The following is a 21,381-nucleotide window of genomic DNA, read 5'->3' as shown; positions in this document are numbered from 1 at the left end:
CTTTTGGCGCACTCTTTCCAGCATGTGAAGAGAGGGATAAGACAAAGCAAAATGCTGCCACCTTCTACCTGTGTGGTCACAGAGGTGGAGGGCTGGTTTGTGTGCAACCTTCAAATGTGCAGACAGCCCTTCAAAGTCATAGGAGATCATGAAAAGGGCTAGCAGAGCCTGTATCACACGCTGTAGTAGTACCTTCTCCATTGTCTGTACCCATGCTCCCTGTCTCACTGCCTTACATTCTTGGAGTGCCCTGTAAGCACCTTGAGCAGAAGTAGCTGACTAGTGAGTAGGGGAAAAGGAAGGAGAGATCCTCCTCAGGTCCCTGCTCCTCTCTTGTACACTCCTCTTTCCTTCCCCTCCCTCCACATAGCAAAGAGAAGTTCCCAAGGAGCCAGCTGCCAGGAAGAGGGAAAGAGGGCATCTGCCCCAGGGCCTGGCGATTAGGGCCTCAGGAGCCCCTTTAAAATTGCTACTGGGAGCCCTACAATGAGCGCTCTGGGCAACACTGAGGGCTGGCTGCCCCAGCCCCGTCCCTTCCATCCAAGGAGGGAGGGGGACACAGGCACAGAAGGGCGTGTTTGGGTAGGGAGGAGTATCCATATTTTAGGCTACATGAAATATTTTAAGGGGCACTACTAGAGATTTGAAAGCATATTGGTGTATCCTTTTCTCCTACTAAACTTCTGGCTTTTGTGCACTGTGTTGTGTAACTCCGTAAGTGGCACAGCCATTGTATTATAATGACAGTACTATCGCTGATAACACTCTATTTGGCTATACAAGAAAAAATGAATAGGATCTCTTTTAAAAGCATTTCATATAGTTCAGGTTCTTCGTAAGGAAAAACATGTCTAATTTTAGCTTAAATGGATGTTAATTTGACACGTTGATTTGAATAATAGAGATAAATTCCCAGGGTTTTTTTACATTAAAAATATATGAAATGACAGTTGCCTTTTGAATGTTATTTTCTGAAGGATTTTTTTTCTTTTTGTGGTATCTAGTGATACAACTCTAAAATGTATAATAGAGAATGCTCCAGAAGTTAGACTAGGTGGGTCATTTACACCTATATAATTTATGACCGTAATAGGAGGAACATAAAACATTACAAAACATTCTTACTTTGCTCAAGTCAGTTAATAAGAAGTTTTTTTTATGGGGTAGATATTCATCAGGAGTTGGGTATTCATGTATTTCTAAGCTTTTGTGTACAATTTGTTCTGAACATAATAAAACAGGAGAGTCTAGTTCATCTTCATTTGTGATCTCATTTGTGGATCTCAAATCTAAAAACTGTATTTGAAGGAGTGCTTGACTTATCATTTATACATACCTAACAAAAGCAGAACTCTCCAAATGCTTTAGCAGGAATTGTAAAGGACTCTCGCATTCTGATCTAAATGTTTCAAACATGATACACTGTGTAAACCTTGAACATGTTACTACAGCTACTACACCAAATGCAAGTTCAACAGCCTCAAGGATGACTCTTACGCTTACCATGTTTACCAGGTTGACTCTGATGAATGTTTTTCACAGTCTGCCTTTGACTCCCCTTTTCCACCGCTAGTGGCAATAAAGAGGGACAAATACAGAAGTCACCTTCCATGGCTCTGACTTTGGTGCATTTGAAGAAAAGTGTTTTTTTCCCCTCTTCAGAAACAGCTTGTCAGATACAAAATAATGAGAAAACAAGCTCTGCCCTGTGGTACTCGTGTCTTTCCTGAAAATCAGACAGCCCCAAAGATTTGTTCAAAGTTCTCTCGCCTTTGCTGCAGACAGAGAGACAGACTTGGTATGCAGCCTTCCTTCCCACTTCCTGACATGCATACTCCTTCCCACTACTATCTTATTTTCTCCTTTCTGACTGTCCCACTCCCACCTTCCTCTCCGACTAACATCCTTTTCCTACTATTGCTGGGTTCCTTGCTCTCACCCAATTTTCAACAGATCTTCTCATGTAGTTTAGTGTGATTCAGGGGTGAGATCCAGACAGATGGAGCTGGAGTTCTGGAAGAAACTAAAGGATGACCAACAATGACCCATCCACGTCAGGCTCCAGAATGCAATGAGGAAGATCAAAAGCATAATGTTGGGGAAGGGCCAAAGTTTTCTCATCAGTGACTTTATCACAATGTCCCTTAAATATAAAGAAGGGGGCCTAAAACACCACTGCCTAACTCCAGTGATATGCTGGTGTAACTCCATTCACGCAAATTATACTGGTGGGTCAGCAGTGATTGACAGATTTATAATTACCATGATCTTGGACTCAGCTGGTAAATCCTCTTTGCCTGGTGAGAGTGTAATCCATACACCTTCAGGGTGTGTTGCACCATCCCATATAGTGGCACTGAGATTACTGAGCCTCTGCTAAGACCAGTTGGCTTTTAATGCATGTGGTAGAGGCTCATGTTCTAAGCTCCAGAGGTCCCAAGTTTGATTCTGTCTGTCAGTGATACATTAGCACTTACTAAACATTGACCATCTGTTTCACAGGTGAGAGGTTTGGAAACCTGGGTGGTATTTGACAGCTTCATGCCATTTACCAGTGTACTAGATCCTAGAGAAATAAATAATATAATGAACACCTAATTGCAATAATCTTAAAGCAAATGTCAGTGTAAACTAATTCTATTGAAATTCCATTACGCTTTTATTAGGTTTTTGGGATCAAAGAGGCTATTTCAGAAGGATAATCAAAGTAAAGAGGCTGCTAACTGGCTAATTACACAGATGTTTCAGCACACATGGCTTTCCAAGTACTGGTTTTGATCCAGCAGAATAATTTACCCTTGTTTTCATTCCCTTGAGCTACCCTTTTCCTCTCAGGACATTTGGGCCATGCTCCTCAGGTGCATTGATAGCTACAGCTAGCAGTAATTGTTCTTCTCGCAGAGGGTCAAATGCACCCTCCCAGATAGAGTTTTCATCTTCTTGGAGGTTTTTTTCATCTTCTCGGAGGGCTTCCTCATCCTCCCAGAAAGCTCTTTCCTCTTCTAGGAGGCTTTTTTCATCTGCCCAGAGAGCCTTTTCTTCTGCCCACAGGACTTTATCCTCATCCAAGAGAACCCTGTCCTTTTCCCAGAGGACCTGATCCGCCTTCCAGAAAGCTTTGTCCTTCTTCCAGAAAGCATTATACCCCTTCCAAAAGTCCCTGTACCCCTCCCAGAATGCTTTTGCTTCTTCCCGGAAAACCTTTTCTGCCTCCCGAAAGGCATTTTCCTCCTCCCAGATGGGGTTTTCCTCCTCCCAGAAGGCCTGGATCGCCATCCTGAAGGCCTGGATCTTCTCCCGAAAGGCATTCATCTTTTCCCGAAAGCCCTTGATTTTCTCCTGAAAAGCCTTGATTTCCTCCCGAAAAGCTTTCTCAGCCCATAGCTTCTTAATGAGCTTCTTCTGGCGGGAGGTGTAGGACATCTAGTGACAATGGCAGTTTTAGTCGTTCACTCGCCAATCTTGATGAAAGCTCTCATTGCTTACAGAGCCTGCTGAGGGCAAGGCATGCTCCAAGTCCAGTCCAGCTTGTCACATCCTATAGCCCATCAGATAGAAAAGTGTCAGCAATGACTATCGTAATTGGAACTGCTCAAACATGCAGTAATTGTGTAAATCAGGGGGGTTAAAATATTGCTGCACCATAAATACAGATATATGCAAAGTGAAAAGCCTTTATCTTTGGACAACATGTATATAGAATCAATTAGTGCAGCATTTGGCTTGGGATCCTGTACCTCATTATAGGTGTAACACCTGGACCAAGATTTTCCAAAAGGATTTTCCAAAATGACTTGGGATGCCTCTGTTTTTTGAGGATCCAGCTTGAGATCTCTAAAGGGGTTGGGGATATCTGATCATGCTGATCACCCCACCCCCTTCTAAAAATTAAGCCCCTTAAAGGTGCCTTGAAGTGACTACCCCAAATAGAAACACACACAGATTCACTACTCCCCAGGCTCGCTGACGGCGGTGGTAAGGGACAAAAGGGGCAGTTGCTCTGAGCTATTCAAAGGTGCTTTCCTGTCCACCACTGCTACTGTGGCAGCAGCAGTGGCCAGAGCCCTGGGCCCTTTAAATTGCTGCCAGTGTGCTGCACTGCACACTCCAGGCAGCTGTAAGGGCTGGGGGGAGGGAGGTGCGCCACGCTCTGGGCAATGCAGACAGCTGGCTGCCTCTGGCCCCACCCCTTCCACCTGAGGCCCCACCCCTTCCAGGAGCACAAAGCTAGCCCCTCACTGTTGCCCAAGGGCCTGCAGAGGCTATTGACTTCCCTGACCAGTGGAGAGAGAAGACAATCCAATTTTCTATTGACTAACCCTGCCTCATAATTCCTGAACTGAGGGAAATGCTGATTACTTATTTATACTGTTATAAATATTATGAATTATAATAATAATGTATTATGAATTATTGTACAGTGCCTCAGGCTCCAAAGTGGGAGAGAAGGGTGCTTTGTAAATAAAATGTCTTTTTAAAATTTGTTTCAGAGTGTCAGCCGTGTTAGGCTATAACTGGAAAAACTTAAAAACAAACTAATAGTTCTGCAGCACCTTAGAGACTAACACCACATCTAGATGGTATCATGAGTTTTCATGGGCACAACCCACTTCTTCAGATGCAAAACTATTTGTTGTTTTTTTATTATTTGATTATGTAAGAATTTCTCTGCCCTTTCCTAGAAAATTAGGAAAGGCTCCAGGGATAACAGGGGCAGTGCAGGGAATGGTCCCTCCTCTTGCCAATGGTGATTATCAAGGAGATGGGAAATGGTTAAGCCCTTAAAATTCCTTCTTCCTTGATTCCCCCTCTCTTCATGTGAGATCTGGGTGTTGAGTGATCTTACCAGAATAGATCCCAATAGGCCTTTCCCATTGCCTTTCATGTAGATATGGGAATCTAAGGGGACGGTCTTCTAGCATCATCCGTACCATCCCCACTTTCCACTCCCCCTGTCACCCTGATCACTGGTTGTGAAAATGTTGCCTGGAATGGGGAAAAGAAAGAGGATAGAAATGATGTGCCACTGCATCTTTGCAGGGCTCCTAGCAGCACAGCTCTATCCCCGCTCCCTGTGAGGTGCTCAGTCACTGAAACAACAGCAATTTTGTCTCAAAGGTGATTGCTGGCAGTAGCTCTTTTGCACCCACTCCTCTTGTGGGCATGTCTTTTCCTCAAGGAGACCAGCAAGAAGCATCTACTCCTTTCCCCCCTCTGGGATCCCTCCTGGTGGCAGTCAGTGGGATAATGAAAGTTCAATCCCATTTACCTTCATACTAACAAGATCTGTAGAGCTGCCTGAAAACAAAGGGGAAAGGGTGCCCGACCTAATCCCAACGTATGCTCTGTGCTGAGGAGAGGGAGCAATCCCTTGCAGGAGTGATAAGGACAGATCAGCTCCAGTTCTCTGGGAGACTTTGACAGTAGCAACAACAGGAGGCAAATTTTGCCATCCCATGTACTACAGGTGCTTTGGCCTGGTACTTCCTGGAGGGTCTGGACAGCAAGGAGAGAGCAAACAGAAGATAGGATTGTTTGAGTCTCTTAAATAAAAGACCCACACTTACTCACACCTTACCATGCCTTTGAGAGTGTCAACACTTGTTCCATTTGTTCATACTCACACCTCAGCCATGCTTTAAAATTTTCTCTCTCAGAAGAAACTTTTTCCTCCCACATCTTTTCCAGCAGGGGGGTTGGAGAAATCCAAAGGGCATAATTCTCCTACCTCAGGATACAAGAAATTCACTTGTACCTTTTAATGGGAGTTATTTATCATGTAGGGCCGGGGTTGGAAACAGGTAGCCTGTGGGTCAGACACAACTGTCAGGGTTAGCCTTTGGTGGGCCACCAGACCCTTTGTCCACAGGTATAAAGCCCCACATCTCTCAGTGGCTGCAGTGCTGGCCTGGCCCATACCGCTTCCTGCAACTCCCATTGGCCAAGAATAGCAAATTGTGGCCTCTGGAGCTGCAAGCAGCTGTGTCTACACATGCTTAAGTAAACAAACTTTTCAGCTTAGAAAAGAGGAGACCAAGGGGGGATATGATAGAGGTCTATAAAATCATGACTGGTGTGGAGACAGTGAATAAGGAAAAGTTATTTGCTTGTTCCCACAATATAAGAACTAGGGGCCAGCAAATGAAATTAGTGGGCAGAAGGTTTAAAACAAATAAAAGGACATTCTTCACACAGAGCATAGTCAATCTGTGGAACTCCTTGCCTGAGGAGGTTGTGAAGGCTAGGACTGTAACGGGGTTTAAAAGAGAACTCAATAAATTCATGGAGGTTAAGTCCATTAATCACTATTAGCCAGTATGGGTAAGGAATGGTGTTCCTATCCTCTGTTTGTCAGAGGGTGGAGATGAATGGCAGGAGAGAGATTGCTTGATCATTACCTATTCAATTCACTCCCTCTAGGGCACCTGGCATTGGCCACTGACAGCAGACAGGATACTGGGATGAATGGACCTTTGGTCTAACCCAGTATGGCCATTCTTATGTTCTTATGTTCTAAACTGTTTAACAGCCCACCAGTGGCTAACCCTATGACCTGCATGTGACTGGCACGACAGAGGTTCCCCACCTCTGATGTAGTGGGAGAATCATTCACTGTATTACAAGAGAAGGATTTAATTTGGAGTTTCTTACATTTATCAGTCTAACACCAGTAATGTAATGGCAGCCAATAAGGATGTTAAATACAACCAGCCTTCTTTCAAATTAAATATCTCACATATGATATTTCTATTGATAGACTGCAGGTTTAAAGCAAAGTCAACCTGCGGAACTCCTTGCTAGAGGATGTTGTAAAGGCTAAGACTATAACAGAAGAACTAGATACATTCATGGAGGATAGGTCCATTAATGGCTATTATCCAGGACGGGCAGGAATGATGTCCCTAGCCTCTGTTTGCCAGAAACTGGGAATAGGCATGAGGGATGGATAACTTGGTCTATTAGCCAGTGACACAAGACAGGATACTGGACTAACTAGCTTCTAGATTTGACCCAATATAACCCTTCCTATGTTCTTTTCTCTTCTTTAGATCTCAGTGTCTTATCTCCAGGACTGCACACCTTTCCTTCTCCTTTTCTCTTTCTCGCCCTTCCTCCAATCACCAGGTGGAGAGTGAAAATGGTATCTGCCTTGTTAATTGCACTTTGCTGAATCTATAGAGCCACTAGCAAAGTGCTACAGAGCAGTACATTCATTATCCTGCTGTCTGTACCATATTCATTTCCACTGTTTTCTGGCCAACCACTAATCAGGGTAATTGAGGTAATCTGCTCTTGGCAATTGGTTTTGCCACATTTACTGACCTAATTTTGCCTGAGCTATAAAAAAAATTGTATGAGACCTGCTTATATTTTAGTTCAGAGCTTCTATCATCTGAAGACAAATCGGGCATCTTCTGGTTGCTTAGTTCTGCCTCTAGGGAAGTAATGAAGAAGGGGTTTACTGATGCTTCAAAAGCAAGGAGTGAAATAGACAATGAATATACAGTGGAGATCTTTTCCAAATCAGATCGGGTGCTCAGCAGACTGAATTAATAAGTCCCACTTGGAACCTCCCTCTCTGAGACATGCATTAAAAAAGCAAAGAAAATGCTTGAAAGCTCTTTTTGAAAGGATCAGTAAAAGGCAATTCCATTTCTTCTTACGAAAAATGCAGGCATAACCTTTTTCATTTTGTACATCGTAATTATCAAATAGAAAATATGACTAAATTTTGTTCCACAAATCTGCAAATATTATTTCTATTAGGTAAAAATAACAGTTGTTGAGTCATTGCTGATGTACCTAGATGTGTAATAATGGCTGACATCTTTGTTGACAACCTGGGTTTAGCCGCTGACTGGCATGAGGCCTTATGGATAGACTGACCAAATCATTTCTTTACCCAATGAGATTTTTCTTCTTGATAGTATTAATTAACATCTTTAGACTTCAGAACATCAAACTCCAGGGATTCAGAGTAAGTCTGCTTAATAACAATATATGTGCTACCAAATACATAACTTTTGTAACAAATTTAAGAGAGACTATACAGCACTTACCCAAGTGCAGTCCTTTACCCAACTGGATGTCTGATGCCCTTTGGTGATTGCCTAACTAAGATTCAGGTCACCTATAGTGATGTCATTTCACAAAGTGCAACACCAATAGTCCAAAGCTCAATATAACCTTATGGTGGTCACTGAGGTAGAGCTGAATGAGGGAGGAGCCAAGAATGGATCTAGGTTCCCCTCTCATACCTTACTTTAGATGATCATCTGTTCATGGGTTATAATAAATAGAATTAGAAAACCACAATATTTTGGTTTTGGAATTACAACTTGCTTGTTGGGTTAAGTATTCCTGGTGAGGGACTTTTGCAAAACAGGCTTGCTTCAACATACTTTAAATATTAGGCAAATATCAGTATTTTGGCTTTATTGCTGAATGTATATGAAGCTTGACACCTAATATACTAATCACACTATTACATCTCCCATTAAAAACTTATTATATAAAGAAAATAGAGACATGTATGTCATGCTGGGGCTATAACTAAGCTTCATGGGCCCAGCTGATTATAACCCTGTGTCATGAAGGCTAAGACATGAAAAAGTAAATCTAGGTGCCTATCACCATATATAGGTACCTACTGTAAATAAGGCCGTGTCCAGACTCAGGGGTTTTTTCGGGAAAAGTAGCCTTTTCCCGAAAAAACTTCCCCTGCGTCCAGACTCAAGCCGCGTTCTTTCGAAATTATTTCGAAAGAACGCGGCTTTTCTTTCGATGGCGGTAAACCTCATTTCACGAGGAAGAACGCCTTCCTTCGAAAGTTCCTCTTTCGAAGGAAGGCGTTCTTCAATGTAAAGAGGCCATCTTCGAAAGAGAGCATCCAGACTCGCTGGGTGCTCTCTTTCGAAAAAACGGATTTTTCTTTCGAAAGATCTGCCTGCAGTCTAGACGCGATCTTTCGAAAGAAGCCTGCAGTCTAGACATAGCCTAAGTGACCTCATTTGTTCCACAGTATTGAGTAACCAGCAGCTCCCAGTGAAGCACTTCTGAAAATCAGGTTGATTAGTCACATTAGGTATCCAAATATAGATTTGGATTCCGGTCTTTTAAATTCTTGACCAGAACATTGATTGACTTTGCTGGGGCTTCTATCCACAGATGGCTTCCAATATATCTGTTGTTTACAATGCAACGATATACAGTGTGCTATGAATACTGATGCTGTGGTATGTACAATAGCAACTTAACTGAAAGGAGAGATTGTCATCCTTTTCTTCCATTATTAACCTTTACATGTAGAGGAGTCTGTCTTCTGTGTTTCTGCTCATTGCTACAGAATGTGGAAGGGTGAGTCACAGTTCAGGGTGTCTCTCTAGTGCAGTATTTTAGAGACAGATTCACCTGTGTACTTCAGCTGCTTGGATGACAGAGAGATGAGAGGAGAATTAAGAAGGAATGAAATGAAGTTCCAAGTGGAGAGTGAGAAATTGGAGCAAGAGTGTGCAAAGATTGCTGGGAAGCTTTTAAGAGAGGATGAAAAGCTGGGGTCAAGAAAGAAGAAAACAGCCAAAATAGAGACCTTTATGGGGGGGGGGGGGGGGAAGGAATAGAGATGCTGCATATTGAGCTCCTGTACAATGTACTTTATATCACAAACAAAATTAGTTGTAATGTATTAACGAGTATATGTACTGCTGCCTCAATTGGATCAAATCATAATTGCTTAATTGTATGTCATAAGCCTTGTGCTGCTAATGGCTCCTTTTCATTCATAAGGTACTGTGCTTTTTTTTGGGGGGGGGGCGTATGGAGGGGGGGAAGAAGGATTTCAGATCTATCCTTGCTTCCACTGTGAAGTTCCAAGCTGCCAAGATATGCAGCATCAAGGAAAATTATAAAGTTCTAGAGTAGATAGTCACACATTTATTATCATGTTTTGAGTATTGATGTTTCCAGCTAGTTTCTGAAATTTCCAGCACATCAAGTAGAAATCACAAGTTATTTAGTCAAAGATAGGATGGCTGGGCTGACTATGGAGAGACTTCTCTGATCTAGTCAATTATTAAAATTGAAGTTACAAATGCTAGATCACCATCAGCATGAGAATAAAGATTTCAGCCACCCTTTTACAAGTAAAAGGTTCAAAAAAGTCAGTCAGCGGTATCCCAGAGATGAAAATAAAATTAAGCAAATATGGCAACAAATCTAAAAGAAAACACTCATGCTCTTAAATTGTTTTTGTTTTTCTTTTGAATCTTTGTTATAGATTTATCGCAGTCCTGGGAACAAACGGGTAGATAAAGATCTGTTTTTGTTCATAAGGGCTGTCATTCCTTTGTTTCATGTCCTATACAATATTTATACCTTTTTCTAGTTTGCATAACTGGGACATGACCACCATCAGCATTTGTCACTGCTATTTCAGATAAATGCTTTCTGTCTATATCTTGTAGGCACCAGTTACATCTTCCCAATGGACTTACTACTTCTCCTTCTTGAGAGCTTTTTCCATTTCCAGAAGCGCACGTATTTTCATCCAGCAGACATCTTGTTCCATCCCAATATCTTTTACTTTATTTGGGATTATTCTAAAGTCAATTTATATGAAGGCCAGTTCCTTATTCAAGACCACTGTAACCATGTTGCTGTAGACCAAGAAAGCTTCCTTATCCTCCAGGTAGGTCTCTTGTTTCTTCTAAAAGGCCTTTTTCTTCCTCCCATATGGCTTATTGATGGCTCAAACTTGTTCCCAGAAGACCTTATAGGTCTTTGTCTTTTCCCTTAGCTTTCTCCCAGAAAGTCTTAACTTCTTCCTAGAAGGCTTTATTTTCCTGCCTCTTCTTGATATATCTCTTTGGAGGGGTAATAGAATTGGAGGAGGATGCCTGTGGATGGAAACAGCAAAATGTATTCACTCACTTTCTGAACTTGGAGAAAATCATCACATATGCATTTGTGAGGGGACTATCGCCGAGTCCTGTTGTGACTGTCACATCTTGTGATCTATCAGATAGAAGGTGAGTGACTGGACATAGAGGTGATTTGGTGAAGCAGGGAACCCCTGGAATTCCTAACTACCCAGTCTATTACTACACTTGCTATTAATCAAATGAGCTGCTGGAAGAGTAATTTTCCTCTGCTCCTCAGTCTGCACTCCTTTAATGATTGCTTTTTGCCCCACCAATTCAAATACAATGTCCAAGGGGCCAAACAGACCTGCTGGGATTAAATTCTATAGCCCTTCTTTCCTCTCCTCAGCAGCAGCAGCCCCATACTCTGGGACTGATGTTCAACACCAATCATCCTTCTCACAGATGCCTGTGAAACATTATTGGCTTGTCATATAGAGCTGAAGAGCATGGGTGCCTTCTCTCAAAGCATTGGGGTAGAAAGTTAGAAGAAGCTGCTGTCGCAAATATTTTAGGGAGGAAAAACACAGGGGAGAGAGTCAGCCAATTTTGGGGACCTAGATATTGGTAGGAAGCTGTATGGAGAAAAGAATGTGCCGGGACATTATTCAGATCTGAACAGACCTGCTTGTCTCCCACGTAGATGGCTCCTGCATTGTGGATGCTGCTACCATAGCAACAACTTCATGTAACATGCAAAGGTTCCAAAAGACAAAGAGCCTGAAGTGTTCCATTATGAAATGCTCCACTCAATCACACCAGCCATCTATAATTATTATTTATATTGTGGTAGCACGCAGAGGCCCCAATTAAACTAGAAGCCTCATTGTGCAAGGTACTGTGTAAACACCTCCTAATAGACCATCCCTGCTGCTAATAGCTTAAAATTTAAGTAAATCCAGCAAAAAAAAAAAGCATCTTTTATGTCCATTTTGTAATGCAGACTGGAAACACAGTGCAAGTGACACAGGATATCTGACAGAGCTAGGAACTGAACTCCGATCACCTAAGTGCCAATCCAATATTTTAATCACAAGAATATAAATCTCAAAGTTGTGAATAATGAGTCATATATTTTTGTAAAAACTTTCATTTAATCACCAGCTCCCTTTGGCCAGTTGTACCTGCCAGTCTGTTTCACCAGAACTGATTGCACATTCCAATCATACACAATTCATTAAATAAGTTTCACGGCCATTGTGAGGCGTGGTATATAAAATAACTATTTCATCCACCACCAGCCAGGAATGGAGTACAGGAAATGATGCAGAAACTTGTATCCAATGAGGATGCAGACTGTATGGAATGGAATTCCTAGGGACTTACCCTGATTGCTAGGCTAAACCTTGGAACCCTACATATTTGTTAATTGCTAGTGAGACTTTCAGGCCAAAGGATCATTTTGTTTCCAAAACCAGGAAATAAGAAGTTTGGAATGGGGATGACACACCTGGGAGACTCTCATGTCCCACATTGGACTTCAGGAAGCATTTCACTCCATCTCACATCACAAGGAAGCAGCAAGGGTTAAGGAACATGAGCATATGGAACCATGCCAGCCATTAACACTCTGACATGATCTAGACCGTCAGCTCTTCACAAGAGTTCAAAGCACTTAGATAAGAGAGACCAGAGGGTCAGTATTAGCCCCTTTGTAAAACTCAGAGAACTGGCACAGAACAAAATAACTGACTCAGCCAAACCACACAATGAATTAGCAGAAGAGCTAAGACTTAGAACCAAGATATCCTGGTTTTCAGGCACCTGCTGTGACCACTGGACAACCTGCTTGTCTGTATTCTTGCATTTCATGTCCTAAAACCAACAGGCCATGAAACAGAGGGTCAGCCTACAATAATTTGGGAGCCTCATGGCCCTGACCTACTCATTACAAACAATGACGACACATTGATGTGGTTTACATAGTTGCTACTAGCAGTCCCAAAATATTTTGGTCTCAGAAAGGGGCAGAGCAAGGTGATTAATTCAAGATCCAAACGGAGGTTGTGCAGAAAGGAGGGAAGGATTGTAAGGGCTTGTGCCATGTCCAGGCCCACCAAAAGTGTGTGTGAGGGGGGCAAATTGGACAGTTGTCTCTGGGCAGTTGCCAATGGGGCTCCTGGCTATCACTGTTGCCACCACAGGACTAGGACCACTGGAGAGGCCCATGAACTTTCAGAGGGGTGAATTACACCCATCTCTAACATGTCCTTGATCTCCTTCTATATAGCAGCTTTGGCTGAAGGAGCCATCCGGTAGGGTTGGGCTCTGATTGGGTGAACTTCACCTGTGTTAATGGAGTGGTAAGCCCATTCAGTCCATCCTCGGATGGCTGAAACATCCGTGCAAAGCTGAATTACAGCTCCTAGATCTGCTGTTGCTCCTCACAACTGCGGCTCATAGACAGGGTTACCTCTTTGATGCTATCCTTGCCCTTCATGTTGTAGTAGGCTCCTTCAGGGCACTCAGTGTCGTCTCTTTAATGGGCTTTGAACTGAAGGTCCTTGAATTCTTGGGAATAAAAGGGCTTTAGAGAATTAACATGCTTAGGCTTAAAGTCTGGGAATACTATGAGGTAATTAACTGCTCCTATGTGCTCTCAGACCATGAATGGTCCATCCCAGGATGCTTCCATCTTATTGGCCTGGAGCACCTTCTAGCCCATGACTTGCTCACCTACCTTTAAAGAACACTCTGTGGCATATTCATCATACCAGGCCTTCTGCTCTTGCTGAGCATTCTGTACGTTTTGTTGAGCAAGCGCTAAAGAATCTCTGACAGTGTTTTGTAAGTTGCCTATAAAATCCACAATGTTAGTTCCTGGGGAAGGGGTAGCTCCCTCCCATTTCTGCTTCACTGATTGCAATGGCCCCTTAACCTCACGGCCATAAACAAGTTAAAAGGGAGAGAATCCCAAACTGGGATGAGATACATCTCTGTAGGCAAACAGTAACTGCTGCAACACCAGGTCCCAATCATTGGAGTGTTCATTTACGAATTTGCATATCACAACGCCCAAAGTTCCATTAAATCTCTCCACCAGCTCATTTTTCTGGTGGTTGTAAGGGATGGGAACCAAGTGTTCAACTGTAAGGATCTAAGAGGGCCAACCTACCCTGGAAAAAATATCTGTTAGTGCCCGGCACAAGCTCTTCGCAGTGGTGTTCCCTAGAGCTACTGCTTCAGGCCATCAGGTGACAAAATACATGAAAGTCAGGATATATTGTTTTCCTCTGGGTGTCTTTTTAGGGAAAGGACCCAGAATATCCACAGCCAGACACTGGAATGGAACCTCTATTATGGAGAGTGGTTGGAGAGGTGCCTTGATCTAATCTTGGGGCTTTCCCACCTATTGTCATACCTTACAAGACCAGACATAACTAGACACATCCTTGCCCAGCCCCTCTCAGTGGAATGACTTTCCCAATTAGTCTTTGGTTCTTTTTACCCCCGCATGGCCACTAAGGAGATCATGGGCTAAGCTCAAGAGCTTTTCCCGGTACTTAGTTGGAACTGCCAACTGTCTTTGAGGATGCCAGTCCTCTATGTGCCCACCAGAAAGAGCCTCATTGTATAAAAGTCCTCTTTCTACCACAATCCTGGACCTGTTAGAAGAGCTGAGAGGCAAGGGCTCCAGCCCTTAACTGAGAATTCACACAATGAGAAACGGCAGCAGGTATCATAGAAAATTCAAATTCCAGCACTGTATCCCCCTTGGTTCTTCTGGCTCCCTGCCAACACCCATGCTAGCTACCTTCTTTTAGTTACAGGATGTTGGCCAGCACTCCTCCTATCCATCACATGCCCTCTTGCAAACAACAAAAAAGAACTGTTGTGTAACATGGTTGTGGACCAAATTATGAGATGCGTTAGTCCTGCTTGTATAAGGTCAGGGAGAAAGTATGTATTTTAATCAGTTTAAAAACAATTTGTGGCCCTTCACAGAGGCACAATATGATTGATCTCCAGTGATGATAAACAATGAATACTTTACCACAGGGCTGGGTCTAGACTGGCCAGTTTTTCTGGAAAATCAGCCACTTTTCCGGAAAAACTTGCCAGCTGTCTACACTGGCCGCTTGAATTTCCACAAAAGCACTGCCGATCTCATGTAAGATTGTCAGTGTTCTTGCGGAAATGCTGTGCTGCTCCCATTCGGGCAAAAGTCCTTTTGCGCAAAACTTTTGTGCAAAAGGGCCAGTGTAGACAGCCCAGATTTGTTTTCCGCAAAAAAACCCCGATCACGAAAAGGGTGATTGGGGCTTTTTTGCGGAAAAGCGCATCTAGATTGGCACGGACGCTTTTCCACAAAAAATGCTTTTGTGGAAAAGCGTCCGTGCCAATCTAGATGCTCTGTTCCGAAAATGCTTTTAACGGAAAACTTTTCCATTAAAAGCATTTGCGGAAAATCATGCCAGTCTAGACGTAGCCCAGTTGATTAATAGTGTACATGCTCAGTTAATTGAATAGTATAGGCACTGAGATATGGCAACAAGGTCTCTTAATTCTTCTGTCTTCTGAAAAAATATATTTGCCTTTTGTGGTAAATTAATGCTTGCCTCTTCAATCTGTTTGACCATGGAAATTTGATTTCAATATTTAAAAACTCAGCTTACGTCTCTTTCTGTACTGTCTGGATCTCTGACTCCATTAAAACTTTCATTTCCAGTGTGCTGCATCATTCTGCTGATGACAATCATCTTTCATCTGTTACAGACTCCCTTCTTACACTGATAAAGTGGCTTTCATCCTCTCTTGACCTGTTTTCATAGCCTCGTGGCTGGCTTTCATCTTCTATTAGGCAGCTTTAATTTTGTCCAATATAGAACCACATTTTTCATTTCCCTTACAAATGAGCATCTCTGGAAGTATTATACTACATGACAGGCACCTAATTTACAATGGCTGCAAGCACTCAGGTCCCTGCAGACCTGAGTGGACAAGTGGATATTTCTTTTTGGAGTGAAAAAGATGGGCAGCAGATACAGAATTAATAAGTATTTTAATCTACTGCAAGATGGGCCTAAATTCTGTGGAAAGCTCCCAGAAAGGACTTGAACTTCTTGCTGTTTTAAATACGGCAATGACTAATAATATCCAGGCTTGTTGATGGGGGGAAGGGACAAAGAGGCAACTGCCCTGGGGCCCAGTGATTTAAAGGGGCCCGGGGCTTCCAGCCGCCACCATGGCTAATATGGCAGCGGTGGCAGCCAGAACCTCAGGCCCTTTAAATCGCTGCCAGAGCCCTGCTGGTACACTCCAGGCAAGGCTGAGGGTTGGTGTGTGTGGAGGGGGGGGGGCTCAGTCCTGCCCCATCTGCCTGAGGCCCTGCCCCTCCTAGGAGCATGAAGCCAGCTTCTTTGGCCTGGGGCAGGCTGCCTGACAGTATCATTGCTGTTATAGCTCTGATTTTTATATACATATTCATTCTATTTTACACTGTACCCACTCTTGTTTTAATCGTGTTGTTGTAATGATAATGAGGCTTAGCCAGCAGCCTAGGAACCTAAGGGGTTAACTATTCCTAACCCAGGTAGAGTTGGCCAATAGGAATGTAGCTAGGAATTTCAAACTGGGACAAAGGAATTTTTGGACAAAGGAATCTTGGAGGAGAATAGACTCTTCACTCCTCTGTAAGTAGGGTAAAGTTTAGATAAATCCGTTAGGTTTCAGAAATGGTATCTGGTGTCTGTGCATTTAAAATGATTTTTTTCTCTCTTTTGCAACTAAGTTTGGGCCTATGGTGGAATTCCCCATGAGTATATTACTTTGTGACTTTCCCATCTAGTCATTATGCTTGCAACAGGAATATTGTGGTGATAATAAAAGTTCTTTCTCTTTTCTTTTTCTTAACCTAGTGTTGGTTAATTTTTATGTCCTGGTTTGTACTCTAGGGGTGAGATCTCCCAAGTGATCTCTCCCCTGATTTTCTTATCATTATTTGAGTGGTGGCAGCAGAGTTTTTATCCCCAAAACCCAGGTTGTTAAGATTTTGGGGGTGAGTTTTTTTTTTTTACCAAAGCCGGGAAATATAAGGTTTTGGGGTTCTTCTGTGGGCCCCCATTCTGCATCCATCGTGCCAGAGTGGGGAAGGAGCCATGACAGTTGTCAATTGATGTCTTTAGGTTTGAGTCAATAATCCATTAAAATAAGTGGAGTAGTTAGTTCCAGATCTGTGTGCAGATTAAATAACAAAACAGTGACTCAGTGTAAGTTTGGGTCACTTTTTCAAGCTCCTCTACAACCATGAGAATTAGGAATGTAATTTAAAAATAAAAGTAATAGTGTATATGCTGGATCTTTTATCTCTTCTTGTTAGGCCTTATTCTTCTCCCATAAAACCAGTCCCTTCTTAGATGGCCTTAGTCTTCTCATGGAAAGCCTTGGTTTCCCCAAACTTTTTGTTTTCAACCTGAAAGGCTTTATTCTCCTTCCAGAAAAACCTTCTTCTCCTGGAATGCCTTGATTTTCTACCCAAAGACCTTTTTTTTCTTTTCCCTGAATATTTTGATCTCCTGCTAGAAAGCTATTTTCTCTTCCTAGAACACCATGACCCCCTCCTTAAAGCTCTTATTCACCTACTGGTTCTTCTTGGAGTGGCTCTCACAAAATACAGAGATAGAAGCCAGTGGTAGACAGAAGTTCTCCATTATCCATTTGCTATCTTTATTGATAGGGCCTCACTAAATTTATGGTCCATTTTAGTGAATTTCTGGGTCATCGGATTTCAAAAACCATAAATTTCATTATTTCAGCTATTTAAATCTGAAATTCATAGTGTTGTAATTGTAGGGATCCTGACCCAAAAGGAGTTGTGGGGGTCACAAGGTTATTGTGTGTGGAGGTTACAGCTATGTTGCTGCTGATGGCAGCCCTGCTTTCAGAGCTGGGCAGCTGGTGCCTGATGACTGCTGGTCAGGAGCCCACCTCTGAAGGCAGAGCCACCAGCAGCACCGCAGAAGGAAGGAAGACATGGTGTGGTATCGCTACCCTTACATCTTCACAACGGCCTGCAGAGTTGGTCTCTAAGTCAGCAGCTGCCACTTTCCAACCACCCAGCTCTGAAAACAGCGGTGCGGAAATAAGAGTGGCATGGTCTGGTATTGCCACACTTACTTCTGAACTGCTGCTGTCAGGGAGCTGTCTTCAGAGCTGGGCACCTAGCCAACAGCTGCCACTCTTTGGATGCTCAGCGCTGAAGGCAAACAGAAGTAAAGATGGCAATACCATTATTCTCCTAAAATAAACTCCCCACAATTTCCTTTTGGGTCAGGCCCCCAATTAAGAAACACTTGTATCCCCCCATGAAATCTGTATAGTATAGGGTAAAAGCATACAGAGGACCAGAGTTTATGGTTTATAACACGTTTTTCATGGCAGTGAATTTGGTAGGGCCCTATTTATTGGTTACCTGGACTTCTAGAAAGATCTGCAATCCACGCTCAGGTCACAGTAATCATTCAGACTGACAGTGGACATGCGGGCAATTTGGTAAAGTCGAAAGGAGTCACTGAACATAAATCAATATAGAGCATTAACAATGAAGTTTGCATGACAGAAAAACATTACAGACAAGATTTTAAAAAATGGATGCCTACATTTAAGCACATAAATCTATATACAAGACCCTAAAAATGTGCCCAGATTGTAAAAAGCATAATGTACACAGGGAACCTCACTGAAGTTCTTGGGAGCTGGAGAGTGTTGAACACTTTGGAAAATCAGCCCTCCTGTCTAAAACCTTTGAGTATTATAGACCAAGCCTGCTTATGCATTCTGGTCTGTTAAATAGATAGTGATAATGGAGGTGATTTGGAGAAGTGGAGAACTTTTGGGTAGGAAATAATCTAACAAAACTTTCTGCCAGTAATTGTAGCATATTAGTACACTAAGGTAGGGGCACAGGGTCTGTGGAAAATCTCATTTAAAAACCAGTACTTCAGTCATGAAATGCAAATCAAACACCCTTCCTCACTCATTAACTATGGCATTCAAAGGACAGAAAAATGAATGCAGCAGCCTTAATTTGTTATTTCACAAATATGGCACATTCTGTGTTATGTCAAATCTCTAGGTCACATTCTTCTCTTATAAAACAGGTGTGAACCAAAGTTACTGCAGGGAAATTATAATGATGTCAAACTGGTATGAATGAGATCAGAATTAGACTGTATGTGTTCATAGAAAGAGATAATTATGATAATATTAAACAGTGGATATTGCTCCACAAAATTTACTTTTTACTAGAGCTTCTACTTAATTATATAATGCCATCAAGAATAACCTATTGTGATGTAATCTCATGAAGCGTGACTCCAATGACATAATGCCGTGACATGAGCTTTGAGGTATATTATGAAAAAAGCATCCCCAAAATGTACTACCCAGAAGTACCTGGCGTTTGGGAGCCCAGCACAGATTTGAGTATTTTCCTGTCTTTCTAATGCTGAAAGAAATCATGCTCTTTACAGAGGCATTTAACCACAAATCACACCTGAATTCTTAGGGCCTGATTTGCCACTGGGTAAGTCGTGTTTTACATCAGCAGATTTCAGTGGCATTGCACTGGTGTAAAACTGGTGACTTGGGCCCTCAGTTTCCTGTCAAGAGATCTTATATTACACTTCTACTTTGTCTTAGATTATTCTCTCTTAATTTTTAGCAGTATTGCTGTCTTTAGTTTGACAACTGTGCAGAAATGAAAATCAACATTGATGATTAAGAAATACACTAAAGTGCACAGTATCAGGACCTATCACAATTTATATGGGCACTGAGTTATTGAATGATAAAATCACCACAATAAGTAAAAAACCTGCGGTGAATCATATTTCCATTGAAGTAAATGGCAAACCCCTTTCTCAGAACATACCAGTAAGCTAAAGCCCATAATTTGCTCAAGGTACTTTGAGAAAGAGCTGAACATTAAAAAGCCCCCACACATTTTGTTCTAATGCAAGAGCACCCAAACATCTTCTTCTCTGAAGGAAAAGGATAAATGGGGAAAGAAGAGGAGAGAAGCTGTACATTGCTGTTCAAACTGAGTCAATATTATGATGCTGTGGTGAAAAAGGAAAACATCCTTCTGGAGTGCTACAGGAGTGCTGTATATAAGACACACGAGTGTCTTTCAACCCTATATTTCTATGATTCTTATGGCAGTACCAGATAGTGGGAAAGGACTCTTTTCCAGGGATGTTGGTTAATAATGTCAGTAACAATGTAATGTACTGTTCAGTGTATGAAAGGACAGCATGGAAAATGAATATCCTTTTGGGGAGAAACCTAAGAGAGGGTTTTTTTTTTAACAGACTGAACTAATACTCAGATCAAAGCATATACAGACCTCAGAAATAAAATATAAACTCAAGTTAGCAGAGAAAAGTATAACATGATCCGATGTCTGGAAGTTGAAGCTAGATAAATTCAGACTGGAAAAAAAAGTATATATTTTTAACAGTGAGAGTACTTTACCACTAGAACACTTGGCCAAGGATTGTGGCAAAATTTAAATCAATATTGGATGTTTTTCTAAAAGATATGGCTTCAGAATAATTTCAGGGAAGTTCTACCACTTGTGTTTTATAGGAGCTCAGAGTACTTGACTTCAGTAGGCCCTTCTGGCCCTGAGATCTGTGACTATCAATAGCCAACTACAATGGGAAGATTATCTTTGATCTGCAGAAGTGCAAATTAAACTGTTGATTCAGGTGTTCATATTTCATGCATAGTGACTTTGCAGGTATTGGATTTTTCCATTGGATGTAAAACCTTTGAGTTATTTACTTTTTGTCTCAATCCTATTTTGCTGCTGTGAGGGTTTAATGTTTTACTTATAATGATAGCTTGCCTTCACATTCTAACAACAAGCACAACTAAAACATAAAGATTTGTTTTTTTAAAAGTACTCTTCTGTGAGAAGCCTAATACTTTTTTCCTCTCCTAGTTTTTGGGGCATTCAAAGGATTTATCAAAATCCAGGCATTTGCCCAACAAAATCAATATCTTAAAAAAAACTCTTACAAATGGAGGCTTTCTGCCTCTATTGGAAGATGGTGACAGCATCTTGGCCAGCTCTTCAAAATGCTTCCTCTTTCTGATCAGCACCACTTCACAATGCATGGGTTCAGCTTGAGCCAGCTCTTCTTCCTCCCTGAACTAATTTCCTGTCCGTATTCTGACACCTGAGTAGTGGTGCCAGTAAAGAATGAGATGTATAGTTAGGCTTAGCAGAATTTGTTTGTTTGTTTGTTTTGTTTTTTGCAATTTCATTGATTAATATTGATTTTTAATTTTAATTCCCCCCCTGATTTTAACTATATTTATGTTTACAGCTCTGGCAAATGAAGCGGCTGAGGTTAGGACAGCAGGACTGCTGGGGGCTCTCTGTTTGGCCTAGGGGCCCAAGATACCAGAGCACAACTGTAGTCCTGGCCCACTAGTGCAGAGACACTCTCCCCAC

The 21,381-nt window shown here is 42.1% G+C and overlaps 2 protein-coding genes across 5 annotated transcripts in view; one reads left to right on the top strand and one right to left on the bottom strand.

Annotated features, from left to right (window-relative positions):
* Window positions 1–2,233: 2,233 nt before the first annotated feature.
* On the bottom strand, window positions 2,234–8,109 carry CCDC70 (coiled-coil domain containing 70). Of its 3 annotated transcripts, none has more exons than XM_006124937.3 (2): window positions 8,061–8,109; window positions 2,234–3,538 (listed from the first exon to the last, which is right to left on the bottom strand). In XM_006124937.3, exon 2 carries the CDS (start codon window positions 3,421–3,423, stop codon window positions 2,818–2,820), a length of 606 nt encoding a protein of 201 aa, XP_006124999.1. In that variant the 5' UTR covers window positions 3,424–3,538; window positions 8,061–8,109; the 3' UTR covers window positions 2,234–2,817. The 3 variants fall into 3 exon arrangements, with proteins under 3 accessions (XP_006124999.1, XP_025041347.1, XP_025041348.1); XM_025185562.2 differs by lacking the exon at window positions 8,061–8,109 and adding an exon at window positions 7,362–7,436; XM_025185563.2 differs by lacking the exon at window positions 8,061–8,109 and adding an exon at window positions 4,847–4,868.
* TMEM272 (transmembrane protein 272) overlaps window positions 7,583–21,381 on the top strand; it is a 61,013-nt gene continuing 47,214 nt past the window's right edge. Inside the window, exons 1-2 of one of the 2 annotated variants that reach the window (XM_025185567.2) lie at window positions 7,583–7,978; window positions 9,169–9,236. The gene's annotated coding sequence lies outside the window, so the exon portion shown is untranslated. The remainder of the gene's footprint in view (window positions 7,979–9,168; window positions 9,237–21,381) is intronic. The other variant, XM_025185565.2, reaches the window with a different exon arrangement.

Source organism: Pelodiscus sinensis, chromosome 1 (assembly GCF_049634645.1).
Source record: "Pelodiscus sinensis isolate JC-2024 chromosome 1, ASM4963464v1, whole genome shotgun sequence".
NCBI classification, from domain to species: Eukaryota; Metazoa; Chordata; order Testudines; family Trionychidae; genus Pelodiscus; species Pelodiscus sinensis.
Note: the sequence above shows the minus strand (reverse complement) of the source record. Positions and strands in the feature narration are given on the sequence as shown.